Consider the following 27,614-nt stretch of genomic DNA (forward strand, 5'->3'; position numbering starts at 1 on the left):
TGTAAAAGCATATACATCGCCCCACAAAAGACCTCGATGTTCGATTTCAAAGTCATACTCTTGAAGTTGCTCAATCCATCTGGCCACTTGTCCTTCCGGATTCTTGAATTCTAGTAACCACTTCAAGGCGGCATGATCAGTCCTTACGAGGAATTTGCGACCCAACTAGTACTTTTTAAAATGTTGTCATGTCTTCACCACGGCAAGTAACTCCCTACAAGTTACACAGTAGTTTCTGTCCGGCTTCGATAAAGATTTGCTAAAGTATGCAATTACAACTTCTTGATCTCCCCTCTTCTGAGATAGCACTCCACCAATTCCAAAATTGCTAGCATCAGTATCTACTATGAAGCTTCCCCTCGTGTCAGGATATCCGAGGATAGGTGATTCACATAGTCGTTTCTTCAACTCTAAGAAAGCTTGTTCGCAGTCTTCATCCCAGGAAAAGGCTCTTTTCTCCTCCGTCAGTCGATGGCTTAGCAACATCGGTAAACCCTTTCACAAAGCGTCGATAATAAGAGCATAGTCCAAGGAATGCTCTCACATGTCTCTTTTCTGTCGGCATCGGCCAGTCCTTGACAGCACTTATCTTGGCAGGATCCGTCGCAACGCGTGCTCCGAGATAACGTGCCCCAAGTAATTCACCTGACATTGAAAGAAGGAACATTTCTTTGGACTCAACTTCAAGTTGGCACCCTGCAGTTTTGCGAAGACTTTTTCGAGCTTCTTAAGATGATCTTCAAAACTTCGTCCCATAATGATTATGTCATCCAAGTAGACAAGGCAGGTTTCTCCCAACATACCTGCTAGCACATACTCCATCAACCTTTCGAAAGTAGCTGGGGCATTGCATAATCCGAAGGTCATTGTTTTGAACTGCCATAACCCTTTTCCGGTTGAAAAAGCCGTCTTCTCCTTGTCTTTAGGGTCAGATCAACTTGCCAGTAGCCACTTTTCAAATCCAGAGTAGAGAACCACGTCATGCCACAAAGTGAATCTAAGGTGTCATCGATTCTTGGCAATGGATAACTGTCCTTCTTAGTAACATCATTCAGACGCCGATAGTCCACACAAAATCTAGTTGATCCATCCTTCTTCTTCACCAGAACCACTGGAGAACACCATGGACTTGACGACGGTTCTATCACACCATTTTCTTTCACATCCCGAATCATGTCTTCCACTTCTTGTTCGCGTGCAAACGGAATACGTCTTGGTCTCTGCCGTATCGGAATAGTGTGTCGATCTTGTGTTTCACCAAACCAGTTCTTCCGATGTCTCCGTCGTTCTTCCAGAACATCCTGGCCCAGCGTAGCAGGAAATTTCTCCCTTTTATTAATGGTAGCTTGGTAAGATTGTCCTTACAGCCATCCAGAAGTTTCTGTATGTTCACATCCTGGCTTGCAGCTACGGTCTTCCTCCCTCCTTCACACTTTCTTAACCAAGCTATTTCCTCACAAGCTCCGATCACTGTCCCCTTCCTAACGATTTGCTTCTCTTCATGAGGATTAAACACGGGAACCATCGCAATTTGGGAGTTTCCCACAACAGTCCTGGCTGGGATCCATGTCATGTCCGATGTCTCTCTCTCAATCATAGCGCAATTACAGGATCTTCCTCTGTCATCCCATGGCAGGACTACCAGGACTAAGGTCTGCGATCTCGGATTTAAGGTAGTGTCCCTCAAGCACAGCACTTTTCCAAAAATTCCGCCTTTTATTGGAATTTCTTCACCTCCATGCTTCATTACACCATGTTTCATGTCAATGGTACACTGATGATTTCGAAGAAAATCCAATCCGATGGTGCAGTCATCTGTTATATCCGCGATTACCACTTTTTGCCAGTACAACGCATCACCGATTTTGATGGCCACAATCTTCTCTCCCTGGACTGGTATGCGCTGACCGGTGGCTGTTGTGAGTGTTAAGTTAACATTTTCTCGCATATGTCGTCTTCCGATGCTCTCTAGTCTTCTTTGGCTAAAGACAGTGCGTGAGGCTCCCGTATCCAAAGTGAAACGGCAAGATTTTCCATTTACCATTCCCTCTATAGCTAAAGTGTTTCCGTCACATGTCTGCTTAACGAAAATCCTTGGGGCTTTGCTTCTACCGGCCAGCGCCCACCCCACTGCCCTGGCCTTTTCTAGTCTTCCTGCTGCTCCAGCGGTGATGTTGAGACCGCCGCATCCTTCCTACCTAACGTTATGCTCTCACGCCTAGGGCAAGTGCTCCTGATGTGTCCTCGCTCTCCACAGCCAAAACATACCGGGTTGTATGCTTGCCTTCGGTTGGAATCTGCTGGTACGATTTTGCGGAGTCTCAACGGCCGAGAATCGTGGCGTACCGCTTCTACTTCCAACGCATGTGCCACCGCTTACTTCAAGCTGGTATGATGACTTAATCGAACGGCTGCTCTAACTTCGGCGTCCCGTATTCCATCGATGAACACTTGGAGCAACATTTCTTCTATTGCAGCTGGTGACGACTGATAAGCTTTACGCACTAGTTTCTCAGCTTCCACAGACCATTGCTGCAGAGTTTCGTTGGCCCTTTGACTGCGGCCCTTAAGTTGCGCCCGATACAAATGCTCAAGGTGTTTATCGCCATAACGCGCCTCCAACGCGTCAAGAAGGTCTGTGTAGGTCATTTCCTGCTTCCCAGCGCCGAGTGCTTCCGATACGGAGAGTGAATCGTCACGGAAAGCCAGTGTGAGGGCAGAGTGTGCGTCTTGGTCACTCCAACCGCAGGCTCTTCTGACAGTCTCCAATTGTAGCTTGAAGGCAGCCCAGGAAGACTTGGCGTCGTAGGGAGGTACTTTTAAATTTCACGTCAATGTGGTTCCGCAGGTGACTCCTGTGTTGGTTGAAGGACACACGGCCCTCCCACTGAGCTGATGAATGGTTACTTCCATCTCTCCCATCTTCCGTTGAAAGTTTTCTTCAACTTTGTCCATCTTCTTTTCCACACTGTCAATCCGGGCGATCTCTTTTTCAACAGCGTCAATACGGGTGGAGTTTTTCTGCACAACGGATAAAATGTATTTGGAGAGGCCTTCATGCAGGCCTCGCAGCTGCTCTTCCTGTCGGCCCGTTTTTTCCTCGTGTAAGGCCCGCAGGTGCTCCTCCTGTCGGCGCGCTTGCTCTTGCATCATGGCGGCCATCTGCTGCATGAGCGCGCTGATGTCTACGGTAGGAGCCTGCGGTGCTGACACGGTCGCACTGAGTCCAGAACCGGATGTTTCTGACTCGTCCTCTGCCGCTGCAGCTGCTCCCGCTCGCGTGGTCACTCCCTTCTCGTTCCTGGGCACTAATGGCATCTTTCCAATCCCACTTCTGACACCAATTGACACGGGAGTGGGTTAGGGATTGGAAATAATACTCCGCTTATAGGAACGAGTCTTTTATTTGCGTTCACGTTTTCTGAACTTCCACTTCGCCGGTCTGCCGCTGTTCCTCTTGTGGGCGGCATTACCATCAACGCGTCACACCGCACCGAACACTAAGTCTATTCTATCTTCTTCTTCTTGGAACACGTCCACTGTTCACTACTTCTTCTTCTTTACACTTTCGAGCCAGAACTAGAACTGCCGTAGGCCACGCTTAGTACGGCTTATATACCCCCGGATCTGTTCTATTTTTAAAATGATTCTCCCATTCCATCTTTAAATTTAAATTGTACTAGAAAATTTTTTTAACTATTTCTATCCTGCTTACACATTTTCCATCCCTTTTTGTTCGATTTGATCCTGAACTTACTAGAAATTTCCATTAACTTAACAAAACCCAAAAAATTCCATACACTGGTAGGTGTAACGAACCCGGGTCTACAGCGTCTAAAGTAAACACTTTTCCGCTGAGCTATGAGTATTGCTGACGTAGCTGTTGAAATTAACAATGTCTTGAAGTTTGACATTCTCGTCGTTTACGTTGCAGCGTTGCTACGCAACAGTATTATATTAAGTAGGCTTAGTTTTGTTAAACATTTAAAAGATGCGTTGGACAGTTTCTTATCAGTTCTTCCCATGTCAAAGCCCTCTTTACGAAGTAATGTAGCTTTATGACGTTTACCAAGTGTTGTGACAAAATATTATATAATTCTTAGTACCTATGGTAAATAAATATATTTCTTATTCTATTTCATGAAACTGTCCTATAAAAATAGCAATTATAAATACAAGCAATCACACTTGGGTGACACAGGGGTGAGCATAGATTATAGACACCGGTTTTTGACAGTTCTGACAGATTTGCCTCGCTGCTTCCACAAACGTAAATATTTTAGCTTTGATTTGCACACGCCGGAATAAAATCGATCGAGCATTTCCTCTCTGGGATACGCGTTGATCCGAGCTGTCCCAGAGATAAGTTAAGATAATAATATCCCAAAAAAAGCACGTACACCTTCCTTTAAGGCCGGCAACGCTCCTGTGATGCCTCTGGTGTTGCAAGAGAATGTGGGCGGCGATGAAAACTTAACACCAGGTGACCCGTACGCTCGTTTGTCCACCTTTTCCAAAAAAGGGGTGTTCCAGATATCTCTCTCCCTTTATCCCCTTCAATCTTCTCTCCCTTTTTGCTTTAAGCTTTATCCCCTTCAACCTTTATCTGTACCTATACCACCACACCTATAAACCCTTTATACCTTGAACTTGAATAGAACAGTTAATCGAGGTACTAGTTTACAGAGCGAAATAAAATCAAATTACATTAATGGTTTTTATTGTTTGAATTACAACAATTTCTATGGCATAGTAACTGGTAACACGGCAAGTTACTCCCTACAAGTTACACAGTAGTTCTCTCCGGCTTCGATAAAGATTTGCTAAAGTATGCAATTACAACTTCTTGATCTCCCCTCTTCTGAGATAGCACTCCACCAATTCCAAAATTGCTAGCATCAGTATCTACTATGAATCTTCCCTTCTTGTCAGGATATCCGAGGATAGGTGATTCACATAGTCGTTTCTTCAACTCTAAGAAAGCTTGTTCGCAGTCTTCATCCCAGGAAAAGGCTCTTTTCTCCTCCGTCAGTCGATGTAAGGGCTTAGCAACATCGGTAAACCCTTTCACAAAAAGCGTCGATAATAAGAGCATAGTCCAAGGAATGCTCTCACATGTCTCTTTTCTGTCGGCATCGGCCAGTCCTTGACAGCACTTATCTTGGCAGGATCCGTTGCAACGCCTTGCTCCGAGAAAACGTGCCCCAAGTAATTCACCTGACATTGAAAGAAGGAACATTTCTTTGGACTCAACTTCAAGTTGGCACCCTGCAGTTTTGCGAAGACTTTTTCGAGCTTCTTAAGATGATCTTCAAAACTTCGTCCCATAATGATTATGTCATCCAAGTAGACAAGGCAGGTATCTCCCAACATACCTGCCAGCACATACTCCATCAACCTTTCGAGTAGTAGCTGGGGCGTTGCATAATCCGAAGGTCATTGTTTTGAACTGCCATAACCCTTTTCCGGTTGAAAAAGCCGTCTTCTCCTTGTCTTTAGGGTCCAGATTAACTTGCCAGTAGCCACTTTTCAAATCCAGAGTAGAGAACCACGTATTGCCACAAAGTGAATCTAAGGTGTCATCGATTCTTGGCAATGGATAACTGTCCTTCTTAGTAACATCATTCAGACGCCGATAGTCCACACAAAATCTAGTTGATCCATCCTTCTTCTTCACCAGAACCACTGGAGAACACCATGGACTTGACGACGGTTCTATCACACCATTTTCTTTCATATCCCGAATCATGTCTTCCACTTCTTGTTCGCGTGCAAACGGAATATGTCTTGGTCTCTGCCGTATCGGAATAGTGTGTCGATCTTGTGTTTCACCAAACCAGTTCTTCCGATGTCTCCGTCGTTCTTCCAGAACATCCTGGCCCAGCGTAGCAGGAAATTTCTCCCTTTTATTAATGGTAGCTTGGTAAGATTGTCCTTACAGCCATCCAGAAGTTTCTGTATGTTCACATCCTGGCTTGCAGCTACGGTCTTCCTCCCTCCTTCACACTTTCTTAACCAAGCTATTTCCTCACAAGCTCCGATCACTGTCCCCTTCCTAACGATTTGCTTCTCTTCATGAGGATTAAACACGGGAACCATCGCAATTTGGGAGTTTTCCACAACAGCCCTGGCTGGGATCCATGTCATGTCCGATGTCTCTCTCTCAATCATAGCTTTCCGTTGAAAGTTTTCTTCAACTTTGTCCATCTTCTTTTCCACACTGTCAATCCGGGCGATCTCTTTTTCAACAGCTTCAATACGGGTGGAGTTTTTCTGCACAACGGATAAAATGTATTTGGAGAGGCCTTCATGCAGGCCTCGCAGCTGCTCCTCCTGTCGGCGTGCTTGTTCCTCCTGTTGGCGCGCTTGCTCCTCTTTCAAGCGCTGTAGCTGTTCTTCCTGTCGGCGCGCTTGTTCCTCTTGCAAGCCCCGCAGCTGCTCTTCCTGTCGGCCCGCTTTTTCCTCGTGTGAGGCCCGTAGGTGCTCCTCCTGTCGGCGCGCTTGTTCTCGCATCATGGCGGCCATCTGCTGCATGAGCGCGCTGATGTCTACGGTAGGAGCCTGCGGTGCTCAGTCGCACTGAGTCCAGAACCGGATGTTTCTGACTCATTCTCTGCCGCTGCAGCTGCTCCCGCTCGCGTGGTCACTCCCTTCTCGTTCCTGGGCACTAATGGCATCATTCCAATCCCACTTCTGACACCAATTGACACGGGAGTGGGTCAGGGATTGGAAATAATACTCCGCTTATAGGAACGAGTCTTTTATTTGCGTTCACGTTTTCTGAACTTTCACTTCGCCGGTCTGCCGCTGTTCCTCTTGTGGGCGGCATTACCATCAACGCGTCACACCGCACCGAACACTAAGTCTCTTCTATCTTCTTCTTCTTGGAACACTTCCACTGTTCACTACTTCTTCTTCTTTACACTTTCGAGCCAGAACTAGAACTGCCGTAGGCCACGCTTAGTACGGCTTATATACTCCCGGATCTGTTCTATTTTTAAAATGATTCTCCCATTCCATCTTTAAATTTAAATTGTACTAGAAAATTCTTTTAACTATTTCTATCCTGCTTACACATTTTCCATCCCTTTTTTTGTTCGATTTGATCCTGAACTTACTAGAAATTTCCATTAACTTAACATAACCCAAAAAATTCCATACACTGGTAGGTGTAACGAACCCGGGTCTACAGCGTCTAAAGTAAACACTTTTCCGCTGAGCTATGAGTATTGCTGACGGAGCTGTTGAAATTAACAATGTCTTGAAGTTTGACATTCGCGTCATTTACGTTGCAGCGTTGCTACGCAACAGTATTATATTAAGTAGGCTTAGTTTTGTTAAACATTTAAAAGATACGTTGGGCAGTTTCTTATCAGTTCTTCCCATGTCAAAGCCCTCTTTACGAAGTAATGTAGCTTTATGACGTTTACCAAGTGTTGTTACAAAATATTATATAATTCTTAGTACCTATGGTAAATAAATATATTTCTTATTCTATTTCTTGAAACTGTCCTATAAAAATAGCAATTATAAATACAAGCAATCACACTTGGGTGACACAGGGGTGAGCATAGATTATAGACACCGGTTTTTGACAGTTCTGACAGATTTGCCTCGCTGCTTCCACAAAAGTAAATATTTGAGCTTTGATTTGCACACGCCGGAATAAAATCGATCGAGCATTTCCTCTCTGGGATACGCGTTGATCCGAGCTGTCCCAGAGATAAGTTAAGATAATAATATCCCAAAAAAAGCACGTACACGCCTCTGGTGTTGCAAGAGAATGTGGGTGGCGATGAAAACTTAACACCAGGTAACCCGTACGCTCGTTTGTCCACCTTTTCCAAAAAAAGGGGTGTTGAAGATATCTCTCTCCCTTTATCCCCTTCAATCTTCTCTCCCTTTTTGCTTTAAGTTTTATCCCCTTCAACCTTTATCTGTACCTATACCACCACACCTATAAACCCTTTATAACTTGAACTTGAATAGAACAGTTAATCGAGGTACTAGTTTACAGAGCGAAATAAAATCAAATTACACTAATGGTTTTTATTGTTTGAATTACAACAATTTCTATGGCATAGTAACTGGTAACGAGCGTGAAGAAACTAGCCTCTAGATTTACATTGCTATGCTGTAGCGAACTATCCTGTGACGTCAGCAAAAATGGCGTACTTTTCCCTATGCACAGATGCTTGAGAGCTTTTTAATTTACAAATACCGTTCAACGAAAAAATGATTGCAGCATTTATAACTATTTCAAACACCAACTGCATGAAAACACCGTTTCTGCAAATACACCATTACTCAAAATAGATCGCTACATCGAAAGCAAATTCGAACATTTTCAGAAAAATATTCATCTCCCAGTTGTGATAAATTAAACTTAAAAGACGATTCGAAGTACAAAAATTTAAAATTACCTACCGATTAATATGTCGTAAATTAAGATAAGTAATATATTAAACTAAAATCATCAATTAATAGCTAAACTTGGGAGGAAATATTCAAATATTTTAACTTACCCCGCGACACTTTCGCACATATGTCTCTCATTATGTCATTATTATCAATGGAAAGTGAATTTTACGGGAAAAGTTGAGATATTGATGTTCTTAAGCGTGCAAAGGGGCGTTACAAATCACAGTTTGTTGCAAAAATACAATAATTGTTTAAGGTATGCGTGATAAGTGTCAAAAAATGTTTTATAACACCAGCTTGGTGATGTAAGCTTCGTTAGTGAAACAATATAATCTACCCATTGTATAGTTTAACCAGATATATCTTATGATAACAAAGTTAATAAAAGAATAATAATAACTTATTAAATAAAGTATTCTGTCTTAGAATCTACAGAAATGTACTTGTTTTATTTCAAGCAGTAGTTGGCTTCGAAGAAGCTGCTAGAAAACATAAAATACCAACGAAATATGCAACCTTTCGATTCGGACATAAATTTAATTTGACATTAAATTATTCATTTAATATGAACGAAACGAATTTCCATATTGGACGGTCGAGTTTTGTCGTGCAAAAATATTCTCATTGGTATACTTATGAGGTATAAGAGTGGATTTATTTATTTCTACTTCTAATTTTACGCAACATGTGTATTTATACATAATATTTTTCATCTAGAATGGTTCTAAGAAATTATAAGCTCCCCGAAGTAATGAGATTGCTATCAAAATTGCCAAAATCCCGGCACAGTTGGAATGATATTTTAAATGCAAGAAATAGTCCAATTAAACATAGCCGGTTAAAACTAAATTAGTAAGTATCCTAAAACTAAAATATGTTACACATAAAGTACTATTGAATATTACAATTCAAGTAATCTTGTGATTATAGATAAAACACATAGACGCCATTTTGAATATGTACTAACTGTCATAACACAAGATGGCGGTAAACTTAATATTGTGTCATATTTCATAAAAACAAATTATACATAATTTAGCACCATCTTATTTCTCTTTTTTATCATTATAATGATAAAGTTCAATGATTTTCTATTGACTAAGTGCATTTATCGGTCTAATTCGGTCCTTCGTGTTGTTAAACTGTAGGTGGTTTAACAGAAAATCATTATAACCTCCAATCTCATACAATGGTTACGGTGATTGTAGAAAAGATAAATCTACATTACCTTTAACAAATTCAAAAAATATCGTGTAAGAACTACTTATCTAAACATAGATATGATATAATATGTCGTTGAACTTAAAAATACCTATAAATATTATAATTGAAATTCAATAACTAAACACTGACACTTTTGTCATATAAATTAGATTCAGTCTTAAATCACCTCACTGAAATTGAGTCGTGGATGTAGATCGCCGGCAGCCGACCGCGACGGGAGCTGGTATCCTCGAAGCTCCATTCCGAGGGTCTTTTCTCGGAGCAGCAAGTTGCCTGGTACTCGTCGACCGTTCCAGCTTGCCATCAGACATAACCCATGCAGAAGTGAAGTCAGCGTAGTCAGAATCCTTCGAGCTTGCTCGGGACAGGGAGTCTTCGCCTTTGGAATACGTCCGAATTATCTCTTTCATCTTCTCCAAAACTGTTGCGTCATCTTTAGCAGTTTCAGCTGATCTTAAAATTTGTTCCAGAAGTGGACTTAAAGCTTTCTGGTGCGTTGGCGACCTCAGAGTCGCACTGCTTGCCCTCAGTGGTGAGTTCCTCTTAAAAAACTCGTTTTGGACAGCTTTGGGCTTTGTTTTTGGTGATTTGTTTGGGTTCTCAAAGGTATCTGCACCAATAGTTGGACGGGACTTTGTTTTGCTTTGATTCGGGGCTGTTCTACCGCCCCAGGTATTTCTCGATGTCGGGGGTAACTTTGGTGCTAGTTTCGGAGAAGACTGCGCTGGAGTGTGTTTAGGACTGGGTGTGTTTCCACGGCTGGGAGTACGGGTTCTAACTGGAGAATGCGGTATCCTGCTTGCTTGACGACTGCGTATCGTCTTCGTTGGCGATTCAGAAGGTCCTCGTATCGGTTTTAAGCTTTTGCTCGGCGAATCGTTGCTTTCCGTGCTGATGATACACTCTGGACTGGCTCTGTTGGATTTCTCCTCTGAACTAGCCTTCCTGCCACCGTAGAAGGTGTCGGAGAAGTCCGTTTTACGCAGACCAGTCGTCAGACTAACGTAGTCATCCACACGATCGGTTTTGTCTGAACAGCCATCGTCATGGTCGAGACGCTCTGAAAAAGGAAAAAAAAAGTTTGTAAATTTGTGAATATATTAAATTAAAATAATAATGGTCAAATTGGAAGTAGAGGTATTTAGTTAGTATTACATAATCTTATTTAGATGAACATTCTTTTGTTATTTGGCTTCCCGTGATTATGTGATTGTCATAATGTTTAACAACACCAAGAAACAAATATAAAATTGTACTGCCTACTATTAGTTAAAGTCGAGTTACTAAGTCTTTTGTTAGACGAAAAATTAAAATATATTATTAAATGCCCTCCAACGTTCGGAAGTGAAATATTTGTGGAATTTACTTTGAGAAATTAGAAAAGCCATAATATTCAAAGCAGATTGAAATAATAATTGCCATATACAAATAATTGACTTATCGAGATACGAATATTTTCAAGTTTATTAGCCATAGAGTCACCATAAATACGCCCAACTCCATATGGTCACGATTTCCGATTTGTTTATGGTAAACTCCTTTTATAGGTAATTGGTGAAATAGTTCTTATCTTGGTAAACAATGTTGTTGCTAATTTGTCATTTAAATGACGAAATTGGTAAATAGTTTTCTAACTAAAATGGCTTTGACGGCGTCAATAAAATCGTAGTTTAATTTTAAAATATAATTTAAATATTTTTTTTTCTGATTATTAGTTTATGCATTAATTTTCTTTTATATTCTCGTAGCTTCGATGAATAAACCACTGCGTAATGAAGGCCGGTGTTTACCTTCTGGCCACTTAGTGAGCCTAATAGCCTCAGTAAGCAATATGTTATTAAGATCTTGAAGTGAAATATTATCACAAAAATGGAAAAATGTTTTCTTCCGGAAAATAATTAAGTATATGTACAATTTCGACGTAGCTATTTTTACCAATTTTTTCGTAGTGCTAATAAATTTCGTATGAAAACCAAATATAATACGTTATTTTAAAAAGTACTCATTGCACATGTACCTACACGCCTCAAAGATGATGCATAAGTAATTTGGTAGGATTATATTAAGCACACATTGAATCAATTTTCATTTTTATTACGTATAGAGCTTTAAGCACTGCTGTCATTATTTGGCAAATGTAGTTAATCCTACTACTCCACAGCTGAATATCTAACTGATCGGACAGCCTGGGACTACATTATGATTATTTTATAGCAGTAACAATGACATTACAACTCTCAGAGTCTCAGAGCACCATTTGTTTCCGAAGCGGTAGTAGTATCTAGTATATTAGAAATGACATTAAAAAGAATTCTAAAGGAATCAATTTTGCCTTTTTATACATGCACGGGGCTATTTGTCATCTTTAGGGACATACTGTATAGTATAAATATTAACAATTACAAATAATTGAATGGTAGACGTTTACACGCGGCACGCATGTGACACCATGAAGGCTTCGCGGCTGTGAAGGCTGTAGTGTATCTCAACTATTATGGCGATTCAGGAAACTTCAATGCACATTACTCACGCACATTACATTAATGCGAATATGTTTATATCTGTACGGACATATCACATCCTCATTCGAACCGAGATTGACAGGGTTGTTTACATAAACAAAGACTCAACTCGGTTGTTCATATTTTATTACTAAGATAATCATAATAAGCACTAATACTCATTATCTTTAGGATGATATAATGTGCAGAGTAACTTTGTGTTTGAGCATAGAGAACTTGTGAAGAGAGGATGAATAATCTCTTAATGATGCAAAACTCAGTTGTACTTAGTCCTACCATAAATACTGAAACAAAGAACATAAAATATTTCTATTGCAAATAACATTTACTTACTACTTTTACAGTGTGTTAGTTTAATACATAAATATAAAACAATTTCAAATAGAAAGCTTGTACGAAGTGGTCCCCATTGGCTGCAATACAGTCCTTAAAACGTTGAGGCCACTTATCAATAGAAGCACGCACTCTTTCCATGGGAAAATTCTTCACTGCTAATCGTTGAGGGTTGTTTTAGGGACTCCAAATTATTATGGCGTTTAGAGAAAGCCCTACTCTCTAAAACTGACCATAATCCAGCGGATTAAAATCGGGACTAGACGACGGCAAATTTTCAGGTAAGCAAATCATAAGGTTAATAGATATAGGAATCTGAGCTTTACCTACAATTCAATGATATTTAAAAGTATAGATAGGTTACCTAGACAACATTCGGTGTTTGAAGATGATACACTAACGCACACATGAATAATTTAACATTGCAATAGCACACTACATTACGATTACACGTCAAAGAAGGATAATAAATGCTATTATCGCAAGCGAAAAAAGAGATAAATCTAATTTGCTAATTGTTTCGTATTTGTATGGAAAAAAAACAGTTAATTCATCAGATATGATTTTCACCGTACCCCGTGATTTATGCAAAAATTACAATTCATTCATGAGTTCATGTAGTAAAAGCTGTAAAGGAGTCAAAGTGCATTAAAATTAGGTAAATAATGTGTCATTGAATTTATAAAAAAATATTTTAATTTTGATATCAATTATTTTAACATAAAATAATCAAAAACATACAGACACCAAAACAAAACCGAAAGATAACAGTAAGTATCCCATTTTTACAATTTTACTAACAACGGCTCCCGGCTTTTTGTATCTTATATTATTTATGAATGTCTTTTTGTTGAGGGTTTATTACAATAAGGTAAAGGGAGAAGAAGAAAATTATCCATTGATTCTTCGGCAGTTAGCAAGGGATATACCAAAAGGGACAGCGTTTCTGAAAAAACTTCTACGTAAGCAAATAGCACTCACTGTCAACGTCCGCTACCTACCCTAAAACTCGTTTTAGTAGTTTGATAGTTCAGCTACCTATATACGCACTTGTTTATTAAAAATTATTACATTTCATATTACATTCACTGCAACAACGACTTTTTTACATAATTTCTTAAAATATTCTCCCTCGATATATTCCCGCAACAGACAGCATCAATATTTCGACGTTTCTGTACGTTAATCTATGATCGGCTTGTCGGCGATCGGCGTTGTCATGGCGACATATTTATTTTGTAAGATAAATAATGAAATCAAATAAAATGTTATAATCCATGATTTCATAAATGTGGTATGTAATTCTATGATTTTTTTTACTTTCGTAATTAGTGCATCTTCCCATAACACAAGAAGGCATTTTAATGTTGTACCTATCAATTCTGTCAATAACAAACGCGTGCGTACCGTTTTCGTATCGAGAGAGCGACTACGACCAAAGGGACCAATTGTCTCAATTTAGGCGATTTATTTTTGGCGCGCTAGTGACATATCTACCTCTTTTAATACTATAATATCATTGCCTACAACTAGCGACCTTGCCATAAAGTGAAAGACACGCTTCACATGTAACTTGCTAGATCAATGATGTATAAACTAATTTGCTAAAATAATTTTTTCTTAGCAAGTAGTAAAATCATGTTGTGGCAAGAGATCTGCGTGACAAATGTGTGCAACTGATTTCGTGGAAGATCTCTAATACAAGTACCGATATGCATTGAAACGAATCGGTAAGACCGCAGACATCGGGCTTAAGAGGGGGACGCCGTTCTCCTTCAATACCGTAAATGCTCTGTCTAGTGACCGAGTTGAAACAGTTATTATATTTATCAGACATAATAATATGATACACATTATATAATATGTAGGGCACAAGGTTATTCTTAAAGTGTCAGTATAGCTGACAGTGGTTCTTGGGCTCTACACTGATCTTACATATTTGGTACCGGACATGGAGAGGACAGTCAAAGTCACGACTTACTAAATGAACTGGCTATCCTTAATAGGTTCACTTTGACCTCCAACTAGATAGAAAAAATTGAATCTCATTTCTCTTAGCAAATTACGATCTTTGTATCCACAAACGTATGCTTAGCAACTATATTATGTATTTTTAGCGCCGAGACGAGCAGGACGTTCAGCTGATAATCGATTCGTGCTGCTCAATACAACATTTTTTTTAACAGTAATTTACTGTGTCTTGTAAACACGTCGAAAAAATAGCGGCGAACTGTTAGCCTCTATTATAGTAAAATAATAGAAATAAATAACTGATAATAAAACAAAATGTCTAACGTATCGCGAGTGTAAAAGCCCTAACACATTATAGGATTACATGTGACATGACACGCGGTCTGGTAGCAAACCATAGTCGATGGTATGACGCAAGTGACACATCATTCTAATATATTAGCTAAGCCGAAGGACTTAATACATTATGAAATACCCCGAACCGAAACGATTTAGGGACACACAAGCCCAGTATCTCTTGACTGATATTCTTTGGTGTTGCAGATTCTGTTTTTCGATTCACCTTCCAAAAGGTGGATGCATCTTCTCCCGCATTTATCAGGGTGAGAGATCAGAGGAGCTGTTCGGTTTGATTCCAGCGGTCGAATTCCACCACCGAACTTTACATCAAAACACAAAATACCACCCGCATTGACGTCTGGCAATCCACAACCACGCTTTTTGCAAGAAATTCTTTGACACGCACAGCCATTTTGTGGAATCAATTTCTGCCTGCTGTTTAACCGAACCGATACGTCTTAGGGGCCTTCAAGAAAAGAGCTAATTAAATGCTAGCAACGCATCTCTTAACACCTGTTGTTGCGGATGTCCATAGGCGGTTGCCTCACCTCTCCCCATCCTGTGCCTCTTGCCCGTTTGTCTCCTCTTATAATAACAATAATAATATAATATAATAATATTGACACACTTTTTACACAAATTATCTTGCTACAAATGATTTAAGTTTTAGCCAAAATCTGGCACGAGACTTTGGAGAGACAACACGTGCTGAAGATGCCTCGTGTAGAGGCGAAACACGTGTCGAATTGTTTTAAAAACAAATATTGGCGGAATAAACACTAAAGAAAACTTAAATCATTTGTATAATTATGGATTCCCACAAAATAACGCCTAATTCAATAAGTTATCTTGCCCCAAGTTAAGCATATATTATAGCATGTGTTATGGGTTACAAGACAATAATATATTTAATGCAATATACTATACTTAAACATACATAAATTCATATAAACATACATAAATACATTCAAACATTCATGACTCGGAACAAACATCCATATTCATCATATAAATGCTTGCACCTACCGGGATTCGAACCCGGGACCTCTAGCTTAGTAGGTAGGATCGCTAACCACTCGGCTATACAGGTCGTCGGTTACATTAGAAAAAAGGTGCCACTTTTCCGTCTAATAAAAAAATACTCGAGAGATTATCATTGTTCATATCCCATTGCTTTTTAAGGTTGCCCTTCATGAGAAATTGAGACGAGTAGACAATACAATAGCTGTTCAAAACCCGTGACGTGTTTGATGACGCGCTCACGTTCGAATAAGGCTCGGTATTAAACATAAACAATAGAACGTCGCCAAGCGATTGTCGCGACCATCAACTGAATATAATTTTAAGTTTATTACATTTCAGTTTTACGTAACATGCTTAGATTATTTACGGCCGTTCCCAATATTCATTCTATCTCTTACTTGAGATAGAAATCGTAACTATCGTTGACTTTTCTGTACCAATAAACTTATCGACGGTAAGTCACATTATCCGTACACGCTGTCTGTCAATGGGACGAAGTATAGCTTACCAGCGATAGAAGTTTGTATGGAAATTGCAATTCACGCGTCCCAATATAAGACGATAAGAATGACATATCGGGTATATTGGGACAGCTTCAGATTATTGACAGCAAATTACTGACAGTAGAAGGTAGTAGTTTATCTGTATCTGTAGATAGTATATTGGGAACGGCCGTTATACTTCTAGATAGAGTTGAAATAAATATACTTTTAGATTCGCAGGAAGCAGTAAAAAATGCCTTCGCACAATTGTGGAAGTCCAACTATATTATATCTATATTATTCTATGACGACCCCTATAGCCCAGTCTTTAGTGACCCTGCCTACTGAGCTAGATGTCCCAACTTCGAATCCCGGTAGGTGCACTCATTTAAATGAAGAATATGAATGTTGGTTTCCGAGTCATGGATGTGTATATGTATTTATGCATGTTTAAAGTAAGTATATTGTATTAAATATATCGTTGTCTTGCACCCATAGTACAGGCTATGCCTAGTTTGGGGCAAGATAATTTGTGTAAGAGTGTCCATATTATTATTATTATTATATATTCTGAGTCATAGTTGTTTTTTTAAAAGTAATTTACTGCGTCTTATGAACAAGTCGAAAAAAATTGCGGCGAACTGTTAGCCTCTATTATCAGTATCGCACGCACAATATTAAAACAAAATGTCTAACGTATCGCGAGTGTGATAGCTTAAGGCGAAGAGTAAGCAGAAAACACTCAAACATGGTGTTTTTAGACAAGTTTTGTGGTGAAAGAATAGCATTTCGAGCTATGAACACTACTTAATCCTGTTACACATATCCTTAAGTCTTATTTGTAGGTTGGTAATGCTTGCAACGAAAACGTTATAGTTAACACTGCCGAGCCTTTTTGAACTACCACTTTTCTTTGAATTTAAACAAGTTTTTTGGCATGGCGTGACGCATTATTTTGGTACTTCTCTCAGAAAAGTTATTCTTATTGCTTGTACTTTTTGTGTAGGTTCATTTATTCAGATTAGTAGTGAATAACGAGGATTGTAAGCATATAAACTGTTTTCCACGAAAGAATTTTGAAAATATTGGCTTTGTTACATAGATGGCGGGCCGGCAGCCGTGAACTCATATCGCTCAAGGTCGCTGGCATTTAGTGTCGCCTTAAACACATGATCGAACCATCGGACGCGGTTTGGTAGCAGACCATATACGATGGTATGTCGTATTGTCCATTGCATAAAATTATTATTACTATCCGGAGTGTACAGAGTAAAACGCCGGATCAATCGGCGCGAGGTGCTTACCGGACCGTCAGATGGTGATGCGTTACAAATCCGACCATGTGTTTAGGCTGTAAGACGTAGCTGTCGTGCACACTAAAGTAATAAACCTGGCCTGTTATCATGCGTTGCCTGACAGCAAGAATACAGTTATCTTTATTTAAGGCCGCCATCCCAAGAAAGCGCCCAAATAGCGCATAGTTTAAACCATTTCTTGACTTGACATTTTTTCACTACATTTCTATTTTTTATACAGTGTGGAAAAAAAAATCACCAAAATACCCCTAACTTTTACAGTTCGAGCCATTACTAAATCTAGATAAAAATTATACGAAAATTTATTAATTGTACACTATTCAACATAACATAGTTTTGTTATTTCTGTAAAGAAAATTGTATTATCTTTGTAATAAATACAAAAACGCTTCTTATTCCGAATTAAAACTATGGCGATCTTGTACGTAAAAGGTAACCAAGCTCCGCTCGATTTCTCAAGGCCGTTGGCTCAGTCCCCAGCTATAAGAAGCTATTGTAAACGTTGCGTTCTTCGATGTGTCAAATGGGAATTCGTATTTGCTATAGAGAACAGCTGTGTCGATTTTCGTAGGAATGCTGACAATGAAAACAATAGGCCACCTGTCATAGTGCAGGTGTCGAGTTGAAAACATTATAGCGAAATACATAGTGCATACCGGTATAAAACACACCAGTGCATATTTAAAGGGTCTACTATGGGTGAGATTGTAAGCTATTTCTGGTTGATATTGTTAGCTATTGCTGGGTGAGATTGTTAGCTATTGCTGGTTGAGATTATTAGGTATTGCTTGGTGAGATTTTTAGCTATTGCTGGATGACATTGTTAGATATTGCTGGTTGAGATTGTTAGCTATTGCTGGTTGAGATTATGAGCTATTGCCGGGTGAGATATTTAGCAATTGCTGGATGAGATTGTGAGTTATAGCTGGGTGAGATTGTTAGCTATTGCTGGATGAAAACACACCAGTGTATAAGTGTCTACAATATTCTATTTATAGTTTTTTTGTTAGATGGTTAAGATTCCAAGCCACGTTTCGTAAAGCACGCATAGAAGGCACGTGTGGCCGGGTCCAAATATAAAAGAAATTAGGTGAAAATAAATTTCGATGGCTGGTCAGTGCGTTGTGGCTGCGATCAAGCGCTGAAGCGATGACCGATCTTCTTGTTATCGCGAAGTTCGCTTTTTTTGTTGGTCAAAAAAAGTTTAACTTTATATAATTATTAGCTAATGACCGGTGCACTTCTCTTCACCTATAGAAATGCATATAAACAAAATTAAATTTATTTTTTGTTTATTATGAAATTTGAAGAGGTTCAATCATTATAAAAAGTATTTAGTTATTGTTCTTGCAATGAAATTATGTCACAGAAGAACTGTCAAACTGTGTGTCAAAAATTTAACTCATAGAATTACTAATACAACAATAAAATTTGAAATTAAAAAATATTGAGTGTCATGAATCGAAAAAAATCTCTCAAGTTGGATTAAACTGCACGACACTGTGCAAAATTTTATTAAAATCAGTTCAGTAGTTTAGGCGTTCATCGCGGACAAACAACGACACGAATTTTTTTTATATTCTAATAATGCCTTTATTTATTCAGTGTTTGTATGTTGATGAACCTTCTGGAGTTTTTGATTTATTGGCATATTCATTACTTACATCTTTTAGGTCAAAGCTGTATCACGTTACAGAAACTGTATAATTATTTTGCAAAAAAAACTACGTTTCAAAAAACCGACTTCAAAAACTAAAAAGTATAAAACATCTTAATAAACATTTAATTTAATACACCTCACACGCAAATCTTATATCTTTAATAAAATACTACTATTTGTATGTGCTACCTTTTGATAGGTTAGAAGTCGGTGCGGTAAGATTCATAAAATATTTTCATGAAATGAAAACTACGGGGCCAAACTATGCGTAATTTCAAATTGAGAACCTCCTCCTTTTTGTAGTCGGCTAAAAATGCTGCAGCTGATAAATTGATTTGATTTAAAATAGTGGCAATGAGTTTTGTGCGAATTCTTCTTGTTATAACTCAGCTTTTTCTTAGTGATGGTTAATGGTAGAATGTATGTTTTTCATTTATAAGTGTCATATTTGACACCTAAGAAATCAAAATGGAGGTCAAACCTACATCAAGAAATTTAGGCCTATAAAATTGGAAACGAGTATATTGAAAAATTATTTAAATATTCTTCTGTATTAGTACCTATTTTGGTTCGAGTTCATGGTCTTGTTACCAATGCTCTAAGTAATTAAAATCTTAATATATAAATCCAGTGTCCTGATGTTTGTTTCCAGTAATCTCCTAAGTTAAAGAACGAATTTTAATGGGGATTACTTTATGGAGTGCAGTTTGGTCCAACTTGAGAGATAGGATAGTTTTTAATTCGATTTGGGGCCCATAATTATTTTCCAATATTTGTTTTGTATGGACAGTTTACTACAGTTGCTGTAAATCAATTTCATTATAACAGGGAGGATATTTTACAAAATAATTCTTGATGTTATGAAATTTCTTCACAAATTCAAACTGTATTTTATTTATTATCTACAGAACAACGTCTGTCGGGTCAGCTAGTAAATAATAATAATCATTCATGCATGTTGATAAAGACCATGAGAAACATGAACAAAAAGCTGATAATATGTACAATAATTGTACAAGGCGATCAAATAAAATAAAAACAAAACAATCTACAACTATCAATTATTAATTCAGTAAAGTATTGAAAAGTTAAATCGCTGTAAGTTTATAACATGTCCAAGTGTAAGTCCAGTGCAAAACAAACAATAAGCAACTCATGAGCAATTATTTGCAGATATTTCATTAGAGTCGCCGCGCTGAGAGTTGCGACACTGTCGCGACAGTAATGTCTCGTCGTTATGTGTGACAAGGAGACTCTTATGAACATTGGCTTCACACAATTGAGTAAGTAATTCAATATAAGCACGCTTATTACACACGGGGTTAAAAATTTCTCGACGCATAACTAACTTTCTGGTAGAAACCATGAAAAATTCTCAATCAAAATGCCGGTACTGTTACAGGAGGACCGGATGCCGGCAAGATTATAAATACCACAACGTCGTCTATTTCTGCCGTGAAGCAGTAATGTGTAAGCATTATTGTGTTTCGGTCTGAAGGACGCCGTTGCTAGTGAAATTACTGGGCAAATGAGACTTGACATCTTATGTCTCAAGGTGACGAGCGCAGTTGTAGTGCCGCTCAGAATTTTTGGGATTTTCAATAATCTTGAGCGGCACTGAATTGTAATGGACAGGGCCATTACCATGAATGACCTGCTCGTCTCGTCCCTTATTTTTATAAAAAAAACTGAATAGTTATGACTTTCTATAATTCTTTCTGAAGCTTTTCACATAATTCAAATTCAAATATTTTTATTCAAAACAGGATGTGTCATCACTTATTGAAAGTCAAAAAAACTACTACCCATTCCAAAATGAATACCTCAGACCTGAGAAGAATGGGCGCAACAAACTCAGCGGGCTTTTTTTTTCATCGAATAAATATGTTTACAAAGTAATATTTACAAGTTTAATTGTACAAACTTATTATTTAATAGCCTGAGGGCAGTCACTCCATTCCCAATCTGTGGTATCATTAAGAAAGTCATTTATGTTATAGTAACCTTTACCACACAAACGCTTTTTAATAATTCTTTTGAATAACGTAATAATTAACATTACATGCAATTGCCCAAATAAAAAAAATGCATTACGATTCTTAGCTCTCTTAGATCTCTCTTAGATCTCTTAGCAGGCCTATTCGAAATAAACTATATTTGAATTGATCATCTAAAACTTAACTAAAGTTGATTGACTTTGTAATCCTATAATGGTCTACAAATTTTTGTTCAACCTGATTTTGAAAAAAAAGCAATTTAGTACCGTTGATAATCTAATATATAAAATTCTCGTGCCACGGTTTACGTAATTGAACTCCTCCGAAACGGCTTGACCGATTTTCGTGAATCTTGCGTGCATATCGGCTAGGGTGAAGATAGGACAACATCTATTTTTCATCCCCCCAAATGCTAAGGGGGTCCACCCCAAATTTTTTTTTAGTTTTTTTTGTCATTTTTTTTTAATTTTTTTAGTTTAATTATGATTCAGCATTAAAAAATACATACAAGTTCAAATTTTCACCCAACTACGATCAACAGATACTTTTGTATCGCGATTTTAATATTATTCTAATCCATCCACAGACACGCAATAGAGTTGCAATATGGCAATCGAATATAATGATTATTGTAGTACGATAAATTTTATGTATGATATATTTGGTAGGTCTGAGAATTGGTCGTTATCTATTTTTATACCCTTTTTTATTACTTTATATGGCAATACAACGTTTGCTGGGTCAGCTAGTAATAAATAATAATTCCCTTTTAACATATTCGAAAATAGATAGCACACTTACCGCTAAAGTCAGCGTCATCCATAGAATTTTGGCTGTGCAAAGAGTATCGATTCGTAGTTTTTGTCGAGGGTGACCCCTGGGTAGATCCGGCCACCAAGCCCAAGCTCCTGTATCCTTCATCAGACACCTCCGACCCATTATCGGAAGCACTTTCCACAGCTGGCACCGGAGAAACCGGTCTTGGGCTCTTATTCCTCACTGCATGAGGATTTGGAACCAAATGGTTGGTGGTCACTATCTTCGTTCTTCTATCTGGAGAAGCTGAATGACGGCTGGGACTATGGGTTCTTGGAGCCAAGTGTTTTCTACCTGGACTCGGAGCCCGGTCTACGTCACCCAGATAGGGCAAACTCGTCGGACAATCTAATTTATTATTCGAGTGGTACTGAATACTTTTTGGATCATCGTTGTAGACTTTCGCGGAGTATTGTAGAGACATTGGTTCGTATGTTTTTGTGGTGTATTCCTTGTAAGTGGGGTTGGCTTCTGGTCGTTCATAGGTGACGGTGGCACCAGCCAGATCGTGTTTGGGGCGAGCCAGGCGAGCTGATAGCGAGGTGCGGTGCTGAGCCTTGCAGCGGCAAGGGTCGTGCTTGTCCAGATAATGGGCCAGAGTGTCCCAACCACCGCCAACACGCACCATGACGTGGGAACGGAGAATCTGAAAACGATTTATAAATATTATAAAAACTGCCAGTGTTCATCTAAAGTGGAAGGCTTCTTTGCACACGATGCCGGCTAGATTTTGGGTACCACAACGGCGCCTATTTTAGCCGTGAAGCAGTAATGTGTAAGGATTATTAGTCTTTCGGTTGGTCAAATTTTCTGGGAAAATGAGCCTTGATATCTTATGTCTTAAGGAGACAAGCGCAATTGTAGTACCGGTCAGAATGTTTGCTTTTTACAAGAATCCTGAGCGGCAATCCATTGGCATGGACAGGGCGTATAAATTATCATCAGCTGAACGTCCTGCTCGTCTCATCCCTTACTGTTATAAAATATAATCTAGCCGGCATCCTGTGCAAAATGAGACTCCCACTGGTATATAACGATGTTATATAAAACAATAATTACAATCAAAAGAAATTACCAGTTTAAATTTAAAGTTCGCATGTTGATATGTGATAATCAACCATAAAGAAATCTGGTGTTAATGAACCTAATCTAGAACTAAAACTTACATCAAAATAAATTATTTTGTAATATACAAAGTTGTATTCATAATATCGGAAAACTACTCAATCATATGACCATGTTTGCATTAATGCCAGCATATTAATCATGGTAAATTTTTAAGTCTAATTAACTTGTTGGTTATGGGTATATGAATATGTAGACAGAGCTATGTCATATTTTTATAGAATAGGTTAAGAATTAGGTATTCTGTGGGTAAATAGTGATAATTGCCACAAAGGTATTCCATTTCATATGCAGATTGTATATTCACGCCGTCGAAACTGTTTTAATGATAACTTGGAGGTACTGTAGATATTTATTACGTGAGGCTCTAAAATACAATCCAAACTTGTAAAGTCCTGACATTTAGAAACCGCAGTGCGTTGCGTTACGTTATTGTAATAACAATTTTGATAAGGCTACCAAATACTTAAAAGTTTTATGTTGAAAATATTATATAATTATAATATAAATTAAATAAATAGATAAATGATTGAACAAATGGATAAATTATAAAAATGTTCTAAAAAATAATTGTGGTAAGAATGACAAGACACACATCCAACGCTATGTATGGGCCTTATGAGAAAGCTCACGGTCGCTCAGAGGGCAACTGAGAGGGCTATTGCTCGGAGTTTCCCTGTGAGATCGAATCAGAAATGAGGAGAACCAAGGTTACCGACATAGCCCAAATCATTGCGAAACTGAAGGCGCAGTGGGCAGGGCACATAGTTCGACGGACAGATGGCCGTTGGGGCAGCAAAGTCCACGAATGGTGACCACGTAGCGGAAGATGCAGTGTTGGTAGGCCCCCCACAATATGAATCGACGATCTGGTCAAGATCGCGGGAATACGTTGGATGAGGGCAGCGCAGGACCGGTCGTCTTGTAAATCTTTGGGGGAGGCCTTTTTCCAGCAGTGGACGTCTTTCGGCTGATGATAACGATGATGACACCCAAATATGGAAAACAATTATTTCAAGGTACTCAATTACCACTGGAAAACGCCACGTATGTAGAAAAAAAATAGAAGTTATTGAATGCTATAGCTGCAAAACTCTTGAAATACGGGGACAAAAGAAATACCAAATTACCTGATTCATTAAATATATATTAATTACGTGGCTTGCTTTTAGAAAAGCAAGCTTTATTTCAAGTCATGTTTTTATCCGGAACCTCTTTCATCGTTTTAATTTTAGATAGCGCTCTATCTAAACATATTATAGCCATTTCGTAGATCCAAAAACGGCGCAAATATTTACAAAGGTCAGGCGCCAAACGTTCCTTAGACCTTTTGATATGACTATAGATGGAGCTGCGCGATCGTGAATCATTGGCGCGACGACGCCGTGGCCGGTAATGGCCGGCGCTGTCTTAAAATAGATCGTTATTGAAAAATTGTGTTGCCATTAATGGAATAGTTGTTCAGCCACGTGTTGGTAATTCAGCAGGCTTCCGGTATAGTTATATTTAGTAAATGTGCTATAGACTTATCATTTCATTCTGATTCAATAATTTCGTAAGATTACACTCTTAGTCTATTTTTCTCTTGCCACATATATGGTAAGAAAAGTACAACAGGGTAAACCAATCGATAAATGTCATTCGCAAGTAATTAAGTAAACTTATTATAGAAAAAAAGTAAAAAGGGTGCGTATCGCTCAGCAGCGGTGGACAAAAGTTATAGTTTTAAAGAAGTTGTGTAACTAGGTACGGCAATATAAAAATTCATTCATCGTACGTGTCAGCAATAACGTCAACAAATTATCAAAACAATTAGATCTTGACTTATTCTGTAGCAGCTCTGATTCCATTAAGCGTCAGTTAGGAAATGAGTTCTTTGGTCAATTTGGTGGTCGAACTGTTAATATATAATTAGATAATTAATACTAAAGTGTTAAGCATTTGATTTGTATACGTAACTCTCACTTTGTTTTATATTTTACAAAGCTACTCGTGAGAATCTGTAAATGGCTTTCTGTTATTTTATCATGTGACTATTATAAAGTATTCAGCTGTAGATTCTCCAATCATATAAATAAATAAATAAATAAATATTGTTGTTATCGTACCTATATATGGATATTGGATATAAACATATTTGTATAATATATTCTAGGAAATAAGATCAAAAGGGGGTTTATTACAATGAAGCTAAAATCTAAATAATTACTGTAAAATTAAATAGAAAAACGTTAAGGAGACTTCGCCTTTTATAGCCATCTTCTTTTTGTCAACAATACAATATCTTAATATATATAAATTACGTGACACGTTGTTTGTCCGCGATGGACTCCTAAACTAATGAACGGATTTTAATGGGGATTACTTCATCGAGTGCAGTTTAGTACAACTTGAGAGATAGGATACTTTTTATTTCGATTTGGGACCCATAATTATTTTTATTTCCAATATTTGTTTTGTATGAACATGTTTTCTATGAGAGAATTTAGTGACGCACGGTTTGACAGTTCCGCTGTGAAACAATTTCATTGTAAACAACAGGGAGCATTTTTTACGAAATATTTTTTTATGTTTTGAAATATTATTGGCAAATCTATATAAAACAGTATTTTTTTATTATCTACAGAACAACGTCTGTCGGGTCAGCTAGTATATATATATATATATATATATATAATATATTGGTCCCCGGCATATTGTATATAGACACTATAAAATAAAAACGTAGGTATACCTAATAATAATATGTTATAACACAAAACGAAACGGCGGGAAGTTGTTCTAACGAATGTTCCTATTTCAAATATTTAGTTTCATTAATCGTAATCGATCTGCGGCTCGAGATTGAGTGTCGCCAACATTAAAATGAAATAATCCGTAACTACATTTAGATTATTTTTATTTTATTTAAATTGGAATTGTTGATAAGATTTGTACATAAATGATGTATTAAATATTGTGTTACGGTAAGTTATGAATATTTTACATTTCAGGCTCCGTATGGGTTTAGTTAGTTTCCATTGTTCTGTTATATTATATCGTAACGTTGGTACTCAATTTGGAAATCAGAAAAATACTTTTTATTAAGAACTTTTTTCTACAACTGCTATTAAAGTGAATTAATAAATTTGAACTTTTTTTTTAATTGATATTTATAATACATTTACTTTTGTACACTCTGGGGCATATTTTGTCCATCTAATTTTAATTTCAAGTTTGTGCAGATATAAATAACGGAACAGGTGCAAGTCGGACTCGCTTTTAAAACACTATTGGTGTAAGAAACATTTTTTAATTGAATGACACGCATCTTGGACTGGGGCATTCTTATAGCTAAAAAGCGGTGTGACGCAGGAAGATATTTTTGCCGTGAATATTTTTAGGCGCTATGGATGGGTTTAGTTGACACGGTCGCGGTATAAGAATAACATTTTATTTATTTAAGATTATTCTTTTACTTGTACTATAAGATCTTGGATCAGCATCAATAGAGCCGGAAGACGTCCACTGCCAGACAAAGGCCTCCCCCAAAGATCTCTACGACGATTGGTCCTGCGCTGCCCTCATCCAACTATTCAGGCGATTTTGACCAGATCGTCGGTCCATCTTGTGGGAGGCTACTAACACTGCGTCTTCCGGTACGTAGTCGCTATTCGAGGACTTTACTGCCCCATCAGCCATCTGTTCGTCGAGCTATGTGCCCTGCCACTTCAGTTTCGCAACCACCTGGATCTTGGTTACTCGGCAATACCACTGGATTTATGGGCTAGATCTACTGAGCTGGAGGTGCCAGGTTCGCATCCCGGTAGGTGGTAGCATTTATATGATAAATATGGATGCTAACTTCCAAATCATGTTAATATGTTTGTATATATTGTATTAAAAATGTCGTTGCCTTGCACCACAGGCTATGCCTAGTTTGGGGGAAAGGTAATTTTTGTAAGACAAAAGAAAAGTATATTATAATATTCAGACTTCTATAAAAATTCTCTTAGAGCCTGCAGATGTTAACTTGACTGAACAAAAAAACTTATTAACTGACAAAGAAGTGAACCAAGAAAAGGAAAGAAAGTTAGAACTGAGAATGATTATATATTTTCTAAACTTTTATCATCGCGGATCTTTAAAATTTTAACTATTATAAGGGGTTTTAGTGAATTAGGGAATCAAAGACCGAAATGAACTAGGTGCCACGTGGACAGATTGATGTACTATTAGTGTGAATGTGTCAAGAGTTTCTCACCGCCTCCGCAGTTCCGCCGCGACCGCGATTCATGCAATCGAATCGAAATATCGGCATCAAATTAATAAAATATATATCATGAGTACCCGTCATAATAATTACAAAGTATATAACTACTAGCTGACCCAGCAAACGTTGTATT

General features: G+C 38.1%; 1 protein-coding gene across 2 annotated transcripts in view; it reads right to left on the reverse strand.

Moving 5' to 3' along the window:
• Positions 1-8,034: 8,034 nt before the first annotated feature.
• LOC126967039 (GAS2-like protein pickled eggs) overlaps positions 8,035-27,614 on the reverse strand; it is a 225,894-nt gene continuing 206,314 nt past the window's right edge. For both annotated transcript variants that reach the window (XM_050811350.1, XM_050811349.1), the window contains exons 4-5: positions 22,090-22,750; positions 8,035-10,705 (exon numbers count right to left, since the gene is read on the reverse strand). In XM_050811350.1, coding sequence (XP_050667307.1) covers positions 9,813-10,705; positions 22,090-22,750 — 1,554 coding nt within the window. In that variant the 3' untranslated portion in view covers positions 8,035-9,812. The remainder of the gene's footprint in view (positions 10,706-22,089; positions 22,751-27,614) is intronic.

The sequence above is a fragment of the Leptidea sinapis genome, chromosome 12 (genome assembly GCF_905404315.1).
Source record: "Leptidea sinapis chromosome 12, ilLepSina1.1, whole genome shotgun sequence".
NCBI classification, from domain to species: domain Eukaryota; kingdom Metazoa; phylum Arthropoda; class Insecta; order Lepidoptera; family Pieridae; genus Leptidea; species Leptidea sinapis.